Source organism: Muntiacus reevesi, chromosome 20 (genome assembly GCF_963930625.1).
Source record: "Muntiacus reevesi chromosome 20, mMunRee1.1, whole genome shotgun sequence".
In the NCBI taxonomy this organism is placed as follows: Eukaryota; Metazoa; Chordata; class Mammalia; order Artiodactyla; family Cervidae; genus Muntiacus; species Muntiacus reevesi.
In genome coordinates, this window is record NC_089268.1 from 14,063,699 (window position 1) to 14,083,152 (window position 19,454).

The 19,454-nt window shown below is 39.0% G+C and overlaps 1 protein-coding gene across 1 annotated transcript in view; it reads right to left on the reverse strand.

The window, feature by feature from the left end:
- The window catches only part of BTBD9 (BTB domain containing 9), a 398,742-nt gene that overhangs the window by 102,192 nt on the left and 277,096 nt on the right, over positions 1 to 19,454 (reverse strand). Inside the window, exon 8 of the mRNA XM_065913307.1 lies at positions 1,906 to 2,095. Coding sequence (XP_065769379.1) covers positions 1,906 to 2,095 — 190 coding nt within the window. The remainder of the gene's footprint in view (positions 1 to 1,905; positions 2,096 to 19,454) is intronic.

Genomic DNA, 19,454 nt, shown 5'->3' on the forward strand with positions numbered 1-19,454 from the left:
CACTCTTAAAGAGAAGGGAATATCAGAACATCTTACCTGTCTCCTGAGAAACCTGTATGTGGTCAAGAAGCAACAGTTGGAATCCTGTATGGAACAACTGATTGGTTCAAGGTTGAAAAAGGAATACCACAGGGGTGTCTGTGGTTTGTTTAACCTATAAGCTGAGTACATCATGAGATATGCCAGGCTGGATGAGTTACAAGCTGGGATCAAGACAGGCAGGAGAAATATCAAACACCTCAGATATGCAGATGATAGCACTCTAGTGGCAGGAAGGAAAGAGGAACTAAAGAACCTCTTGATAAGGGTAAAGGTAGAGAGTGAAAGAGCCGGCTTAAAACTAAATATTAAAAAAAAGAGGGGAGGCATTTGGCCCCATAACTTCAAGCTAAATAGAAGGGGAAAAGGTGGAAATAGTGACAGATTTCCTCTTCTTGGACTCTGAAATCACTGCGGATGGTGACTGCAGCCAAGAAACCAGAAGCCAACTGCTTCACGGCAAGAAAGCTATGACAAACCTAGACAGTGTGTTGAAAAGTAGAGACATTACTCTGATGACAAAGATCTGTACAGTCAAGGCTATGATCTTCCCAGTGGCCATGTATGGTTGTGTGAGCTGGACAGTCAAGAAGGCAGAGTGCCAAAGAATTAATGCCTTTGAACTATGGTGTTGGAGAAGACTCCTGAGAGTTTCCTGGACAGCAAGATCAAACCAGTCAATATTAAGGGAAATCAGCCATAAATACTCATTGGAAGGACTGATGGTAAAGCTGAAGCTCCAGTATTTTGGTCATCTGATGTGAACGGCAGAATTGCTGGAAAAGTCCCTGATGCTGGGAAAGATTGAGGGCAGATGGAGAAGAGGGAGTCAGAGGGTGAGATGGCTGGATGGCAACACTGATGTAATGAATATGAGCTTGGGCAAAGCTTGAGAGATGTAAGGGACAGGGAGGCCTGGCATGCTGCAGTCCATGGGGTCACAAAGAGTCAGACACAACTAAGTGACCGAATTTTTTGTGCCATTTCTTTTGTTACAAATTCTAACTTTAAAATAAAATGAGAACAGGAAACAATAAGGCAACTGTGGTGGAGAACAATTGGGGGGCGGGGAAGGCAGTCAAGTCTCACCAATATCACCTCTGGCAGGTTAAGATACAATGTAAAATATTCTTATGTTTATATATATATAATGTTTTGTATATATATTAATATTGTGTGTGTATATACATACACACACACACACACAACATTAATCTTCAAGAGACCTCTTAGAACTTTGAAAAAGAAAAAAAGGAAGCCTATTCAAGATCCAGATGGCACTTGAACTGAAGTATATCCTCTGGGGGATGTCACCGGTCTTAAATTTTAAAATCACATAATCCTACAAATCAAGCAATATTGGATTCAAGTTCCCTTCTTAAGGCAAACCAAAACAAAATGAAAACAACAACCAAATGTCCAGACATGAAGATTATTAAAAAGATCTTTTAGTACCAGGTTTCATATTCAAATCTGTTTGGTTCATATATAAAGTCATTTACTAGAGTTGAAAATGAGTTTTGATTCCATATAGCCTCTTTTGACATTATCCTGTAAGTCCCTAACCAGAACAAGTGGAGACATAAGTCAGAGGTAAGCCGTATCCAGGGAGAGACCTGGTCCTTTCCCTCTAAAAATTGCATTTATTCCCTCCACCCAAGTCTAATTTTGGTGCATCTCACCACCAGAAAATCCAAACAAGCATCTTGTATTTGTCCCTCCATTTCTACCCCCTCCTCTCAACATTTAGAAGAAAGAACAGAAGAGGATCTTCACTGAAGTTACCGGGATCACCAACGTACCAAAGCACAATTTGCACATGTGTCTTCCATTTTAAAAGTAATAAATGAAAGGGAATCTTCTTACCGTATTGACCCAATCATGTAGGGCTGGGCCAGCTGAACCACAATCGCGCCACTTCCTAGCTGATGACACGTATAACCAGAATCCCAGTCATAGTTCTTAGTGTCCCCGTTCAGCAAGGCATTTCGGCTCCGACTGACTCCTTCAATCACACTGGCACAATCAGCAATTGTTGCAACATTCTCCATGGGAACTGTGGATCCAACACAAGACTCAGCATCAAGAAGCCAAATATATCCCAATAGTCTGCTACAAACAAAATTAATTAATTACTATCAATGATAAAATAAAAATTAGAGCGTCTTGACTACCTCAAGATATGAACACATTTAAAACACATGCCAAACAGTTTTTTAAAAAGTTGAACCCAAGGCTGAAACAAACCGAATCATATGCAACAATTAACTCTAAATAATTTTATTATAAAGAAACATGATACCCTATAAAAATAGAATGGATACATACACTGCAAAATATTACAATGGGAAACCACACAGTGGTTGAGATTAATAAACTGCAGCTATATCCAAATGGATGAATCAAAAAGCAATGCTGAGTGAAATAAGCAAGGCGCAGAAAAACACAGTGTGGGATTTCATTTACACAAAGCTTTTTAAAATGGTAAAACTAAAAATACAACTTGTTTAGGGGTACATATACAAATGTAAAATAAAAAGGAAATCCAGGGAATTATTACACAAAATTTACGCTCACTGGTATGTGAAAGAGGAATATGAAGTCTTCGAAGGACCCCTACTAATGTGTCTAAACATTAATTGATTTCATTTCCAAGATGAAATCCTGGAAGGGCTTCAACTTCTGGTCCTATACTATTCTCAAGTGAGGCAACATGTACACAGGCACTTGTTTTATTAGTATTCTCTAAACTATACATGTTTATTGTTGTTCAGTCACTAAGTCGTGTCCAACTCTTTGCAACCCTATGGACTGCAGCACACCAGGCTTCCCTGTCCTTCAGTATATCCTGGAGTTTGCTCAAATTCATGTCCTTTGAGTCGGTGATGCCATCCAATCATCGCATCCTCTGTCATCCCCTTCTCCTCCCTCCTTCAGTCTTTCCCCAAATCGGGGTCTTTTCCAGTGAGCTGGCTATTTGCATCAGGAGGCCAAAATATTGGAGCTTCAGCTTCAGCATCAGTCCTTCCAATGAATATACAGGGTTGATTTCCTTTAGGATTGACTGGTGTGATCTCCCTGCATCACAATTCGAAAGCATCAATTTTTTGTTGCTCAGCTTGGTCCAGTTCTCACATCCATATATGACTACTGAAAAAAACATAGCTCTGACTATATGGACCATATGGTGACTACAGCCAGGAAATGAAAAGATTCTTACTCCTTGTAAGGAAAGTTATGGCCAATCTAGACAGCAGATTAAAAAGCAGAGACATTACTTTGCCAACAAAGGTCCGTCTAGTCAAGGCTATGGTTTTTTTTTTTTTTTTTTTTTAAGGCTATGGTTTTTTCAGTAGTCATGTATGGATGTGAGAGTTGGACTATAAAGAAAGCTGAGCGCAGAACAATTGATGCTTTTGAACTGTGGTGTTGGAGAAGACTCTTGAGAGTCCCTTGGACTGCAAGGAGATCCAACCAGTCCATCCTAAAGGAGATCCAGTCCTGGGTGTTCATTGGCCACCTGATGCGAAGAGCTGACTCATTTGAAAAGACCCTGATGCTGGGAAAGATTGAAGGCAGGAGAAGAAGGGGATGACAGAGGATGAGGTGGTTGGATGGCATCACCAACTCAATGGACATGAGTGTGGGTAAACTCTGGGAGTTGGTGATGGACAGGGAGGCCTGGCATGCTGCAGTCCACAGGGTGGTAAAGAGTTGGACACAACTGAGCAATTGAACTGAACTGAACTGATATGGACCACTGTGGGAAAGTGATGTCTCTGCATTTTAATACACTGTCTAGGTTTGTCATAGCTTTTCTTTCAAGGGAGAAGTATCTTTTACTTACATGACTTCAGTAACCATCTACAGTAATTCTGGAGCCAAGAAAATAGTCTGTCACTGTTTCCATTTTTTCCCCATCTGTTTGCCATGAGGCGTTGGGACTGGAAGCCACGATCTTAGTTTTTGAATGTTGAATTTTAAGCCAGATTTTTCACTCTCCTCTTTCACCCTTATCAAGAAGCTCTTTAGTTCCTCTTCACTTTCTGCTATTAGAGCGGCATCATCTGTATATCTGATGTTGTTGATATTTCTCCTGGCAATCTTGACTCTCATTTGTGATCATCCGGCCTGGCATTTTGCATGATGTACTCTGCATATGAGTTAAATAACCAAGATGACAATATATAGCCTTGACGTACTTTGTTCCCAATTTTCCCAACCAGTTTGTTGTTTCATGTCTGGTTCTAATTGTTGCTTCTTGACCTGCATACAGGTTTCTCAGGAGACAGGTAAGGTGGTTTGGTATTCCCATTTCTTTAAGAATTTTCCACAGTTTGTTGTGATCTACACAGTCAAAGGCTGTAGCATAGTCAATGAAGCAGAAGTTTCTCTGGAAATCCCTTGCTTTCTCTATGATCCAACAGATGTTGTGATTTCTGGTTTCTCTGCCTCCTCTGAACCCAGCTTGGACATCTGGAAGTTCTCAATTCAAGTACTCCTGAAGCCAAGCTTGAAGGATTTTTAGCCTAGCATTACCTTGCTAGGATGTGAAATAAGCACAGTTGTACAATAGTTTGAACATTGTTTAGCATTGCCTTTCTTAGGGACTGGAATGAAAACTGATCTTTTCCAGTCCTATGACCACTGCTGAGTTTTTTTAAAATTTGCTGACATGTTGAATGCAGCACTTTAACAGCACCATCTTTTAGGATTTTAAACAGCTCAGCTGGAATTTCATCACTTCCACTAGCTTTGTTCATAGTAATGCTTTCTAAGGTCCACTTGACTTTACACTCCAGGATGACTGGCTCTAGGTGAATGACCACATCATTGTGGTTACCTGGATCATTAAGAAATTTTTTGTACAACTCTTCTTGCCACCTCTCCTTAATCTTTTCTGCTTTTGTTAGGTCCTTTATCATTTCTGTTCTTTATCTTGCCCATCCTTGCATGAAATGTTTCCTTGATACCTCCAATTTTTTTGAAGAGATGTCTAGTCTTTCCCATTCCATTATTCTCTTTTATTTCTTTACATTGTTCACTGAAGAAGAACTTCTTTTCTCTTCTTGTTCTCTGGAACTCTGTATTCAGTTGGATACATCTTTCCCTTTCTCCTTTGCCTTTGGCTTCTCTTCTGTCCTCAGCTATTTTGTAAAGCTTCCTCAGACAACCACTTTGGCCTTCTAGTATTTCTTTTACTTGGGGATGGTTTTGGTCATGCCTCCTGTACAATGTTAAGAACCTCTGTTCATAGTTCTTTAGGTACCCTATCTACTAGATGTAATCCCTTGAAGCTATTCCTCACCTCCACTGTATAATCAGCAGGAATCTGATTTAGGTCACAGCTGAATGGCCTAGTGGTTTTCCCTACTTTCTTCAACTTAAGCCTGAATTTTGCAAAAAGGAGCTCCTGATCTGAGCCACAGTCAGCTCCAGGTCTTATTTTTGCTGACTGTATAGAGCATCTCCATCTTCAGCTGTAAAGACTATAATCAATCTGATTTGGGTATTGACCATTTGGTGATATCCTTGTGTAGAGTTGTTCTCTTGTGTTGTTGAAAAAGGGTGTTTGCTATGACCAGTGTGTTGTCTTGACAAAATTCTGTTAGCCTTTGCCCTGCTTCATTTTGTACTCTAAGGTCAAACTTGCCTGTTACACACCAGGTATCTCTTGATTTCTTGCTTTTGCATTCCAATTCCCTATGATAAAAAGAACATCTTTTTTTGTGTGTTAGTTTTAGAAGGTCTTGTAGGGCTTCATAGAACCAGTTAACTTCAGCTTCTTCAGCATCAGTGGTTGGGACACAGTCTTGGATTACTCTGATGTTGAAAGGTTTGCCTTGGAAATGAACCAAGATCATTCTGCTGTTTTTGAGGTTGCACTCAAGTACTGCATTTTGAACTCCTTTGCTGACTATGAGAGCTACTCCATTTCGTCTAAGGGATTCTTGCCACAGTACTAGTAGATATTATGGTCATCTGAATTAAATTTGCCCGTTCTCGTTCATTTTAATTCACTGATTCCTAAGATGTCTACATTCAATCTTGCCATCTCCTGCATGACTACATCTAATTTACCTTGATTCATGTATCTAACATTCCAGGTTCCTGTGCAATGTTGTTGTTTACAGCATCAGACTTTCACCACCAGACACATCCACAACTGGGCATCATTTCTGTTTTGGCCCAGCCCTCTTCTTGGAGCTATTTCTCCGCTTTTGCCCAGTAGCATAGTGGACACATTCTGACCTAGGGGGTTCATCTTCCAGTATCATATCTTTTTGTTTTTTCATACTGTTCATGGGGTTCTTGAGGCAAGAATACTGAAGTGGTTTGCCATTCCCTTCTCCAATGGACCATATTTTTGTCACAACTCTCCACCATGACCCATCCATGTTGGGTGGCCCTGCACAGCATGGCTTATAGCTTCCTTGAGTTACACAAGCCCCTTCACTAGGACAAGGCTATGATCCATGTGATCATTTTGGTTAGCTGTCTATGACTGTGGTTTTTGTTCTGGAGGCTGTGGGACTGTAGTTCTTACTTTGTCTATCTGCCCTCTGATGGATGAGGCATATGCAAGCTTCCTGATGCGAGGGACTGGCTGTGGGGAATATTGGGTCTTACTCTGGCTGGCAGAGCCATACTCAGTAAATCCAACTGTCTGCTGATGGGTGGGGCTGTGCTCCCTCCCTGTTAGTTGTCTGGCCTGAGACAACCCAGGCCTGGCACTGTGGGAGGGCTAATGGTGACCCCCAGGGGACTTAGGCCAACACGCACCTCCCAGGACTGGGGCTCCAGAGCAGGCCACTGTTGACCCACACCTCCACAGGAGACTTTCAAACATCCACAGGCAGGTATGGCTCAGTCTCCTGTGGGGTCCCTGTCCCTTCCCCCGGCCCTGGTCCACACAAGGTTTTCTGTGTGCCCGCCAAGAGTCTCTGTTTCCCCCAGTTCTGTGGAAGTTCTGTAATCAAATCCCACTGGAATCTTCAACATCAGATTCCCTGGGGATTCCCAGTCCCTTTGCCGGATCCCCATGTTGGGAAGTCTGAAGTGGGGCCTAGAACCTGTATATATTTATTACACTTAATAAATGTAGCACATTTGTTTAAAGAAGCATGATATATATATGTATATATATATTCTTCCAGTATTTTAGAATTCATAAAGTGGGAAAACAACCCAGAACATGGAACCAATCCCTTGTCAGAATATACAGTTATCTTCAGCCATGATGCATTTCCCTTGTTTGCTTACTATCCTGAGCATTTCAACACATATGCTTATCTCTTTGTTCAAGAACTGCTGCATTTTGAAACATCAGTTCTGTTTTGATTTCATGTCTCTATATCTGCTTCAAGTCTACATCAACCTATTCATTTATAAAAGTCTAGGTTTTCCATAAAATGACAGCTGTTCAAAAATGATGTAGATTCTGTAAACACTGAGAAGAGAACGATGAAGAATGAAGAGTCTTTTAAGTCCACTGGAACCTTTTTGTGCATTTACTAGTGCTGGAATTTTCTTCAGATATTTAACATATTTAACCAAAATCTACAATTAACCTTAGCTACTTGCATTCAAGCTACGTAGCTTACTTTATGTAATTTTAAAATAGATGGAAAAAAAGACAATTGCTTATTAGATATACACTGTACTTTTCAGTATATTATACTCTTTGCAAAGAGAGAGGGTGAACAGTACTACTATCATGCCAAAACATTTCTAACTGCATAATGATGGGGAGTAAATCATCCTCCATGTCTCTTCTAAGCAATGCATACACTTTCCAAAGCTGGGCATGCCTGTTCTGGAGCCCTCATCTCATACACCTTCACTGCTTGTTATACTCTCTGCAGATGGAGACAGCCATCCACAGATCAGGAAGAGGGGAAGGGAAGAAAGGAGTGAGAGAGGACGGGTTTCCTGGCCATGAATCCCTTGAGAATGAAGCTTAACTCCAAAGCAACAAGCAAAAACGCTGGTGAAATAACCTGTGAGGATGGTTTCCTAGCAGAGAGGGGCTTAGAGAAAAGCGCCCATCTGACTTTGAAAGGAGAAGAAATAAAGGACTATATTTAGATACTTAGTAACAATACCTCCACCTCAGGGAGAAAGAAGTATTCTGTGGTTTGGAAGAGAGAACTAAAGGAAGTGGCACAGATGCACAGTAAGCTGAGCTGAGACATGAAATCACACTGTGGGCAGCTCAGGCTGCAGTAACAAGACAGCCTCCATTCTCCCCGTTGCTTAAACAGCACACATTTACTTTTCACCCACAATATTATCACCCAAGTGATGATCAGCAAGGTGGCTCTCAGCATTGCATTACACAGGGAACCTAGAGACAGAAGCTTTGCACTGATTTTGTGTGTGTGTGTGTGCTTCTTCAATCACAGCAGCAGTGAGAAGAGAGTGAACTGGGCAGTGGCTCTTAAAACTCCTCCCCCAGAGCAACACACATCACTTTGCTCACATTTTGTTCACTAAGGCAAGTCACTGAGCCTTAACTAACTTCAAAGCGGGTGGGAGAGAACTAACTTGCTGTGTGCGCAGAAGAAAGGGAATGTGTGTGGTCAACGATATTGACATGTACCATAAACAGTAAACCAGGATGCAGGAACATTCAATACAGAGATAAATCTAGTTCACTGGTATAAAGTATATACAATATTTCAATGTATAAATATACCAAAGGAACATTCAGATTGTTACCATTGTTTTCTTTGTGATTACAAACAAAGGTGTCTTCCTGTATACATAGGTAAGAGTTTCTTCAAGGAATATATGACATATACATGTGTATATTTACACACACACACACCCACACAAATGGAATTGTACTTGTGGCTATGAGTTACCTCACTGGCAGGATGTCAGCCCTTTCTTGGTTAATGTATTGAGCTGAAATATTTAATCTTTTCCTCTATGTGATTTGTGCTTTCCTTTTCATGTTTATAAATTCTTTCCTACCCCAAATTTATAAAGATATCGTCCTACATTTTCTCCTAGAAGTTTTCAAATTTTGCTTTTCATGTTTGTTTCTTTAATCTATTTAGGATTTATTTTTGGTATGCTATGAGATATGGATCTACTTTCATCTTTTATTCATAACGTTAGCCGATTTCCCCAGCACCATTTAATGAACAGTTCATCCTTTCCCCCACTAATTTACGTTACTTTAGTCATATATAAGGTTTTCATAATATCTGAATCTCTTTTTAAGGTCTGTACTCTGTTTCCTTAATTTGCTTAGCCTTGTGCCTTTACCATGCTGTTTTAATGACTATAATTTTACAGTATCATAAAATCTGACAAAATGAATGCTTCTCATTCCCCTTCTTATTTCCTTCAAAATTAACCTCAGTTAGTCTTGGTTCCTTCAGGAAAATTTTTCATTTTGTTTAAGTTTTCAAATATAGCAGCATAAAACTTTTCACAGTATGTTCTCATTATCATTCCAAGTATTTCAGTTGTTCCTTTTCTTTCTTACTTGATCAGTTCTATACATGTTTGTTCTCATTATCATTCCAAGTATTTTATTTGTTCCTTTTCTTTCTTATTTGATCAGTTCTATACATGTTATTAGTGTTTTCAAGAAATCAGATTTTTATTTTGTTGATTCTTTATTTCATACTTCACTAAATCAGTTCTTTTTATTATTTCTTCCTTCTGTTCCTTTGGATTTATTTTATTTTTTCCAAATATTTGAAGCATATGCTTAACTCATTATTTTTTTTCTTTTTTTCTGATAAATGTATTTAAAGCTAATCTTTTACCTCTAAGTCCAGCTTTATCTTTATCTTTAAGTTTTGATATAGTGTTTTGAACAGTACTAACTAGTCAGGTATGGTGCAGAATGTCCCTCCATCTGGGTGTTTTCTGATTCAAAGTGTTTTAAAAACTGATTGCATCTAAGTATTTTCTAATTTCCATTAGGAGCTTTCTTTAATTCATAAATTATTCATAAGAAGGCTTTTTTAACTTTTCAAATTAATTACATTGCAATATGGATTAAAAAAGTATATTCTGTATGACACAGAGTCATTGGAAAATTTGATGAGATGTGCTTTTTTGTGGTCCAGTACATGGTTCTTATTAATATTTTACATGTGCCTGAAGAGAATGTGTATTCTCTAATTTGGGAGATGTATGGTTCTATATAGATCTACTATATCAAACTTATTGTGCTGTTCACATCACTTATATGCTTACTAATTAATGGAAGAGGTTTATTTAAATTTTCCACTATGACTATAGATCTGCCAATTTCTCCTTGTAATTCTGTCAATTTTTGCTTTATATATTTTGAGGCCACATTACTTCACATGTATCATTTTAAAATTATATCCAACTGGTAGACTGAACCTTTCATCATGGAACACTGTCATTCTTTATTTCGAGTAATGCCTTTGCCCTAAAATCCACATATTCTGATGTCAAATAAATATAGCATCTTCATTTTGGCTACTATATCCTTAGCATCACTCTTCTCTTTTTCTGATCTCTTGTGAATAACATATAACCAGATTTTTGAAAAATTCAGTTTTAACTGGCAGATTTATACGACTTATATTAATTGCTATTATCAAGGTGTATACTAACTCACTTTTACTTCTACTTAACAAGATTTTCCCTTTGCTGCTTCCCCCACCTCTCTGTCCACTCTGTTCCTATTTTCTAATGGATTGAAATTCCTTTATTCTATTTCTATGTGGTTTTTTTTTTTAGTCACTAAGTGACATATATATTCAAGGGCTTAGACCTGGTAGACACATGGCTTGAAGAACTATGGACAGAGGTTCCTAACACTGTAAGGAGGCACTGACCAAAACCATCCCCAAGAAAAAGAAATGGGAGAAGGCAAAGTGGTTGTCTGAGGAGGCTTTACAAAGAGCTGAGAAAAGAAGAGAAGCGAAAAGCAAGGGTGGAAAAGGGAAAGATATACCCAACTAAATGTGGAATTTCAGAGGACAACAAGGAGAGATAAGAAGGCCTTCTTCATAAACAATGCAAATAAGTAGAGGAAAACAAGAGAATGGGAAAGGCAAGAGATCTCTTCAAGAAAACTGGAAATATCAAGGGAACATTTCATACAAGGATGGGCACGATAAAGGACAGAAACGGTAAGGACATAACAGAAGCAGAAAAGATTAAGAAGAGGTGGCAAAAACACACAGAACAACTATACACAAAAGATCTTAACGACTCAGGTAAGCACAACGGTGCTGTCACTCACACAGAGCCAGACATCCTGGAGTATGAAGTCAAGTGGGCCTCAGAAAGCATTACTACAACAAAGCGAGTGGAAGTGACGGAATTCCAGCTGAGCTACTTAAAAATCCCAAAAGATGATGCTGTTTAAGTGCTGCATTCTGTCTCTATTATTTTACTAAATTTTAGATATGCAGGCCAGACTTAAAAATGACTAAAACTAAAAATCACATGTTACCTTCTCCTGAACAATATAAAACATATTAACACATTTTCATACAAATCATCTGCCTCTTAGCTTGTTATTCTTACCTAACATTTCACTTCTGCCTTGTTTTATACTCTCAAAATGAGTCATTATGATCTTATATAGTCAAAACTTACTTATTCACATTCATCAATTTATTCATTCCTAACTCTCCTTTCTTCCTGGTTCAACTTCTTCTAAGACACATCCATCAGCAAAGTCTTTGTTTGAAAGTATATTTTGCCACCACTCTTGAGAAACAGTTTAGTTGGATATAGAACTCTAAGTGGAAAGCTGTTTTCCCTCAGCACTCTGAGGATCCTTTTGCATGGTCTTCGGCTCCTGCTGTCATGTCCGTTACAGTCTGCTATCCCTCTAACAGCTGTAATTGTTTTCTCGACAATTAATTTTAAGGTTTTCTTTTTGATCTTGGTGTTTTGCAATTTATGTTATACATGCATTCGTGCTCTGTCACTTCAGTTATATCTGACTCTTTGCAACCCCATGGATTGTACCCTGTTAGACTCCTCTGTCTGTGGGATTATCCTAGCAAGAATACTAGAGTGGGTTGCCATTTCCTCCTCCAGGGGGTCTTCCCAATCCAGGGATTGAACCCATGTCTCCTGTGGTTCCTGCAGGATTCTTTACCTCTCAGTCACCTGGGAAGCCCCACACTGTACCTATATGTAGACTAAATTTATCCTGCTCAGGACTGAATATGAGCATTTATGGCTTTATCCAGTCTGGAACGTTTTTAACCACTGATCCTGTGAGTACTGATTCTCCCTCATTTCCTGTTTTCCCCTTTTCTAGAATTCCCATTAGACCTCTGTTGGGACTCCCCATTCTATTCTGTTTCTTAACCTTCCTTTCATTTTTTCCCTCTTTACTTCTTTACTGGGAAATTTATTAAAATTACTATTTGTGTTCACTACTTTTCTCCAGGTGTGTTCTATCTACTATTCAACCTGTCCACTGAGTTTTAAAATTTTACTATCAAACAAAAATGACCCAGTATTGAAAATAAGTGAACTGTAGCCCTGCATATCAGCAAGGGTCAAGCTTACAAAGAAAGTTGGTTAAGAAAAGCAAGTCAGAAAACACAAAGGGTATAATTCTATTTCTGTTGTTTAGTGATAGCTACCTAGTGAATCTCACCTATGTGGGAAGATTAGAAAGAAGAGCTAGGGAGTAGTAAACACAAATTCAGATGAATGGTGACCTCTGGATAGGAAGATAGCAGGGATGCAACTGGGGGAGGAACACACAAAGGACTTTAAAAGTTTGCTAGTGCTGGGACTTCCCTTGTGGCCCAGTGGGCATGGATTCGACTCCTGGTTAGGGAGCTAAGATCCCATAAGCCTCTCGGCCAAAAAAACAAAATATAAAACAGAAGCAGTATTATAATGAATTCAATACAGACTTTAAAAATGGCCCACATCAAACAACAACAACAAAAAAGATTTGGTAATGTTCTATTTCTCAAGCTGGTGAGCATGCAAGTGTTCTTGCTCTCCAAACTTTATAGATATGTTCTTTATGTTCTTTCACAAACATGGAATACTGGTGTTTTTCTTTATTTCCATATATTTTAACACTTTTTATGAAAACCAGAAAAATGGAAAGCAATTCAAGGGGCCTGAAAGGGTAAACCTTTCAGAATTCTTTAGAATACTGATGTGTTCTATAGTATCTACTAGGTCTTAATAGCTGTCCTTGTTGATTCTCCCCGAGTCTGTCAATTTCCTCCTAAGCTATCTTACTGCTTCACAGTTTTATCCCTAGATAATCTGGTTTTAACTAGTAGTCAATTAGTACAGCAGCATCAGAGATAATCATAAAATCATTAGTGACACGGTTCCAGCTCTTTGGGAAACAAGGTGGGAAAAGCACTCAGAACTCCTTTTCGAAAGACATATTTTTAAATATTTACTAAAGAAGATTCTTTCAGTCTTCAATATTTTCTCTAAGCAAAACTGCCCTAGTAATGCTACCCCTTTTGACCTTCTGGAATCTTAAGGTTGTCTAATATATGCTACATTAAAGAACTTTGCCTTCTTAACAAAAAATCTTACATCTGTGTGCTGGAGAAGAGTTCTATGGTTTCCACTTTGATATTTTTAAAAAAAATTTTTTTAAACTCAGTTTATTTATTTTTGACCATACCAGCACATGTGGGATTTTGGTCCCCTGACCAAGAAAGAATCAAATCTGCACCCCTTGCATTGGAAGCTCAGAGTCTTAACTACTGGACCACCAGGGATGTCACTCTACTTTGATCTTGACATAATTATTCATTAATACTTTCAGTCAAAGTCTGAATCTACAAAGGGTGCCCAACACAGACACATGGAATATATAATACACTGAGATGAACTGCATTATGAAATCTACCCCAACTCCCAAATTTTCTTTCAAGAAAGTGCTTTTGCTAGAACTCTACTAGTAGCTTGATGAGCAACTGTATTTACTTCATAAGGTAGAAAATCTGAAGATCGCCACTTTTCTTAATTCTTACTCCTATTTTTAAAATAATCAGAAAAATTAACAATATAATGACGAAATGATGCCAACAGGTGGAAAGGAGAGAGAGTAGGGACTTGGGCACAAAGCCCATGGATAAGGAGTTTCTGTAAACAACCAAGATGAGACCATAGCTTCAGTGCTGTACCCATTCTTCATATCCAAATCAGTACTTCAATCTGATCTAACAGATTCAGCATCTGAGTCTCATAAGGGCAGGAACTTATCTTTCTTTTCACTTCTGTATTCCCAACTGACAAGAAAGAGGACCTAGAATATAGTAGGTATTAAATAAATATCTGCCGAATGAATGAATCAGAGCTGGAAAAGCATGCTATGTAGGTTATGGCACTTAACCTTGCTTAACATAGCTCATTACCAAAAGCTAGAAAATCTAAAAGTTCCTGAATAAAGCAGAAAAAATGCCTTCTTAGGGAAAGTTTTCTTAGAAAAATAAAGTAGGATCAATCTCTGGGTCTTGACCTAAACATTAAAAAGAAAACAAATATGCCCATTGCAGAGGAGCTGCTTTATAAGCACTATATACACCTCAGCTCTTTCAACTTCTCTTCCCCTAAAAGTTTATCCCACATATAGAAAGTTGGTCACTCATGGTAGACTAAAATATTTTCTGATAGGGAAACTGGGGGAAAAGAGGGGGAAGAGGAAAAAGGTATATATATACTGTGACTTTTAAAGATTACAGAAGCTCTTGACTATGCCTGATGGTACTGCTGTCTGCTCTAGTCACACTACAGGAGTTCTTACAGAAGAAATGTCCTAAATGTCACTGCTGGGTTTACTAATATGGGCCACTTCCTTCATTTCAGCAGGAAATAATTTGGCTATTTATTATTCTTCCCAGAGACACAAACCTCAGCCTGCCTAGTTGGACTGCCTAATAATCACTCAATGATTTGAATAAGATCCACGATCTTTTTTCCTGGGAAAAATTAGAGAGTGATTCTAACTGACTGCAACACACAGAAGGTGCCATACTGTTCTCCTTCCCGTAGGGGCCAGGCCACCCCCCATTTGAGTGTTCATTACCATCTTTCACATGCGTCTGATAAATTTATTAAAAACACCATCTGGATGGGACTCAGATTTGTGCTGTATTTCCAGTCTTCCAGTTTCCTCCCTTGTCCCACTGGAATTTCTGCCCCAATTTGTGTCACTTTGTTTACAAAACCATACTGCCAAAATCCAGTGTCTCGTGTCTGTCTCTTGCCAGTTTTCCTTTGCTATCCTTCAGCTATGTACCTCTTACAATAGCCTGTGCTAGGAGCAAAGGCAAAAGGGAAGTGCCTAGGCAGAAATTACTTTTCCCCTCTGTGCACACAGCAATTCTGCTCAGACAAATTTAATTTGCTGCTTCTGAATGCAAAAATTGCATGTTAACAAAGTGCATACATCCTGCAAGTATATGAATATTGGGATGACTCAGGCTTGGGGAAAAACTGATCTGAAAACAATTTTACTGTTCTCTGTTGTTACGCAGCACCAAGGGTGGCTAACTGCTGGCCCATAAATTTAATCCAGGAGTAATAAATTTTTTAAAAGGCAGTATTACTTCACTAGGACATGACCTGAGGGCCACCTGTACCAGCAATATTTAAAGATAAGACTGACATGTTATTTAACTATCTCCAGGGATCACCTTTGAGAGATAGGGGGAAAAAACCCACTTGAAGCAGATTTTAAAAGTGAAATGGCACTTACAGAGGATTGTCATCTTCAAAAATAGTGCTTGTGTTGGGCTTCATTCAATGTTTCCCTGGCTATTTTCATTATAAATTGTTTTCTAACAGCACAGTGGTTCACACAGCCATCAAGGGCTTAATGGTCTTAGGCTAGATTCTTCTCTGCTGCTAAGATTTTCAGAGATACAAAATATTTCCTTCAAAAAGCAACTAGGACTATCAACTTAAGGTCACATCTAGATAGTCCCCCCTACAGATCTACACTTTTTTTTTAGAGGGACTCCCCCCGGGGGGCCTATCTCCAAGCCTACATAGGAACTGCTGCTGACCAAGCAAGCTTTCCAACAACTGCAATCCAACCTTCTGTCAACTTACTCTAAAGGAAAAAATATTCACAGCTATTATGTCTGAACAGCTGTAAAAGAACAATAGCTAATTAGAGCACTAGCCCATCTTTCTTAGAACTATCAAAAAGCTATCAAAATGTATTCACCACTGGTACTAAGTTACATTCATTCCTGGTTTTATCTATCAAGGTGAAAAAAAAATCACTTTTCTTGGTGCAGTCAACTATGGAGAACAGTATGGAGGTTTCTCAAAAAAACTAAAAATGGAGCTGTCATATGATCCAGCAATCCTACTCCTGGACATATATCTGGACAAAAATATAATTTAAAAAGATACATGCACCCCTATGTTCACAACCTAAACATCCACCAACAGATGAACAGATAAAGATGTGGTACCATATATACAATGGAATACTACTTAGCCATAAAAAGAAAGGAAATAATGCCAAATATGCAGCACCATGGATGGAAAGAGAGATTATCATACTGAGTAAAGTAAGTCAGAAAGAGAAAGACAAATACCATATGATATCACTTATATGTGGAATTTAAAATATGACACATGAACTTTTATAAAACAGAAACAGACTCATAGACATAGAGAACAGACTTGTCGCTGCCAGGTGGGCGGGAGGGTGGGAGATGGATGGAGTAGGCGTTTCGATTAGCATATGTACACTATTATATATAGGATGGATAAACAACAGGTCCTACTGTATATATAGCACAGGGAATTATATTCAATATCTTGTGATAACCATAATGGAAAAGAATATTTTAAAAGAATGTGTGTGTGTATGTATGTATATATATAACTGAATCATTTTGCTATACAGCAGAAATTCAGTTCAGTTCAGTCACTCAGTGGTATCTGACTCTTTGTGACCCCATGAACCGCAGCACACCAGGCTTCCCTGTTCATCACCAACTCCCAGAGTCCACCCAAATCCATGTCCATCATGTCGGTAATGCCATCCAACCAACTCATCCTCTGTCACTCCCTTCTCCTGCCCTCAATCTTTCCCAGCAACAGGGTCTTTTCAAATGAGTCAGCTCTTCGCATCAGGTGGTCAAAGTAGTGGAGTTTCAGCTTCAACATCAGTATTTCCAATGAACACCCAGGACTGATCTCCTTTGGGATGGACTGGTTGGATCTCCTTGCAGTCCAAGGGACTCTCAAGAGTCTTCTCCAACACCACAGTTCAAAAGCATCAATTCTTCGGCACTCAGCTTTCTTTATAGTCCAGCTCTCACATCCACACATGACTACTGGAAAAACCGTAGCCTTGACTAGATGGACCTTTGTTGACAAAGTAATGTCTCTACTTTTTAATATGCTGTCTAGGTTGGTCATAGCTTTCCTTCCAAGGAGTAAGCATCTTTTAATTTCATGGCTGAAATCATCATCTGCAGTGATTTTGGAGCCCCAAAAAAATAGTCAGTCACTGTTTCCACTGTTTCTCCAACTATTTCCCATGAAGTCACGGGACCAGATGCCATGATCTTAGTTTTCTGAATGTTGAGCTTTAAGCCAACTTTTTCACTCTCTTCTTTCACTTTCATCAAGAGGCTCTTTAGTTCTTCTTCATTTTCTGCCATAAGGGTGGTGTCATCTGTGTATCTGAGGTTACTGATATTTCTCCTGGCCATCTTTATTCCAGCTTGTGCTTCTCCCAGCCCAGCGTTTCTCATGATGTACTCTGCATATAAGTTAAATAAGCAGGGTGACAATATACAGCCTTGATGTACTCCTTGTCCTATTTGGAACCAGTCTGTTGTTCCTGTCCAGTTCTAACTGTTGCTTCCTGACTTGCATACATGTTTCTCAAGAGGCAGGTCAGGTGGTCTGGTATTCCCATCTCTTGAAGAATTTTTCACAGTTTCTTATGATCCACACAGTCAAAGGCTTTGGCACAGTTAATAAAGGAGAAATAGATGTTTTTCTGGAACTCTCTTGCTTTTTCGATGACCCAGCAGATGTTGGCAATTTGATCTCTGGTTCCTCTGCCTTTTCTAAAACCAGCTTGAAGTAAATCAATTATATTTTAATCAAAAAATTATTTTTCAATCACATAGTATATTATATCACATTGGTGAAGAAAAGCCTTTAAACTTTTCTTTTCCCAAATTATCTCCAAGTTCCCAGCTCTGTGGGAAGGCTGCTTCCTAACACAGTTCCAAAGGATTCAGTCACGTCTGCAGGGGAAGAGCATTGGGAAGAAAATAGACCATGCCTTTTGAATGCTGGAGACCCATTACTCACAGCCTCTTTTCTTTTTTCTTTGTTTTCATTTTTGTCTGTTTCAGTTAGTACAATCTCAGTGTTCTCATCATTCCTGTTACAACTGCAATTGTGACATCACCAAAGGTTGCCCAAATAACACCATATCTTGAGATTATAAAGACTTTGACAATCATGCTGGGTCCTATTTAGCCAGTGATAGGAAGAGGTTAACACTCTTCCAAACTTTAAGGTTCTCCTTCCTTCCAAAATATGCAAATTTTCAAACTTTAGAAAGCTATATAGCTCTGAACATTTCTGAGAACATGGCAGTTTTCCAGAAAACGGAGGTGAGAAATCAGAGGCGGCTGTTCCCAGGGGCAATGGTGGGATGCAGTAGGCTAGAGGTTCCCAAGTGTGCAGGTTCACCAGGATCACTGACTTCTCTCTTACACTGAAGCCTTTGAGGCAAAGCATGTTCCAAATCTAACTGCTTAAGAGGTTTACCCTCTTAAGTGTAGTTTTCAAACTCCAGCATTCATGCTGGAGGTTTTAGCTGTGAAAATCTTCAATTCAAAAAGACCTTAAAGGATCAAGCATCACATGAAGCAGGTGCTCTGGGACAACCAGAGGGATGCGGTGGGGAGGGAAGTAGGAGGAGGGAGGGGTTCAGGATGGGGGGACACATGTGTACCTGTGGCTGATTCATGTCGATGTATGGCAAAAGCCACCACAATATTGTAAAGTAATTATCCTCCAATTAAAATTAATTAATTAAAAAAAAGAATCAAGCATTGGACGTTTAATAGCAGTAACCACTACAGTAATATCAGAGAGGGATTCATTCTGTAGGCAAGGCCTTTAAATTTAGGACAAAGGAATTTCCAGATGCCAGAAAAAATAGATTCCAAACAACCAACTCTGTGTTTGAACTAATAGGCAATATCTCAGTGGGGTGATTTTGTTTTCCTTTTCTCTGGAAATAATCTGTCAGAGAAAAAAGATTCTACATCTGTCCCCTACATCAGGACAAGTTATTCATGCTGACATAGGGAAAAATACCTAACATGCAAAGAGTCATTGGAATTGGTCTTGCAAGTTTTGGAAACTCTTTCTCAAAACAATTTAAAAGTTATAATGTGAAGGGCATC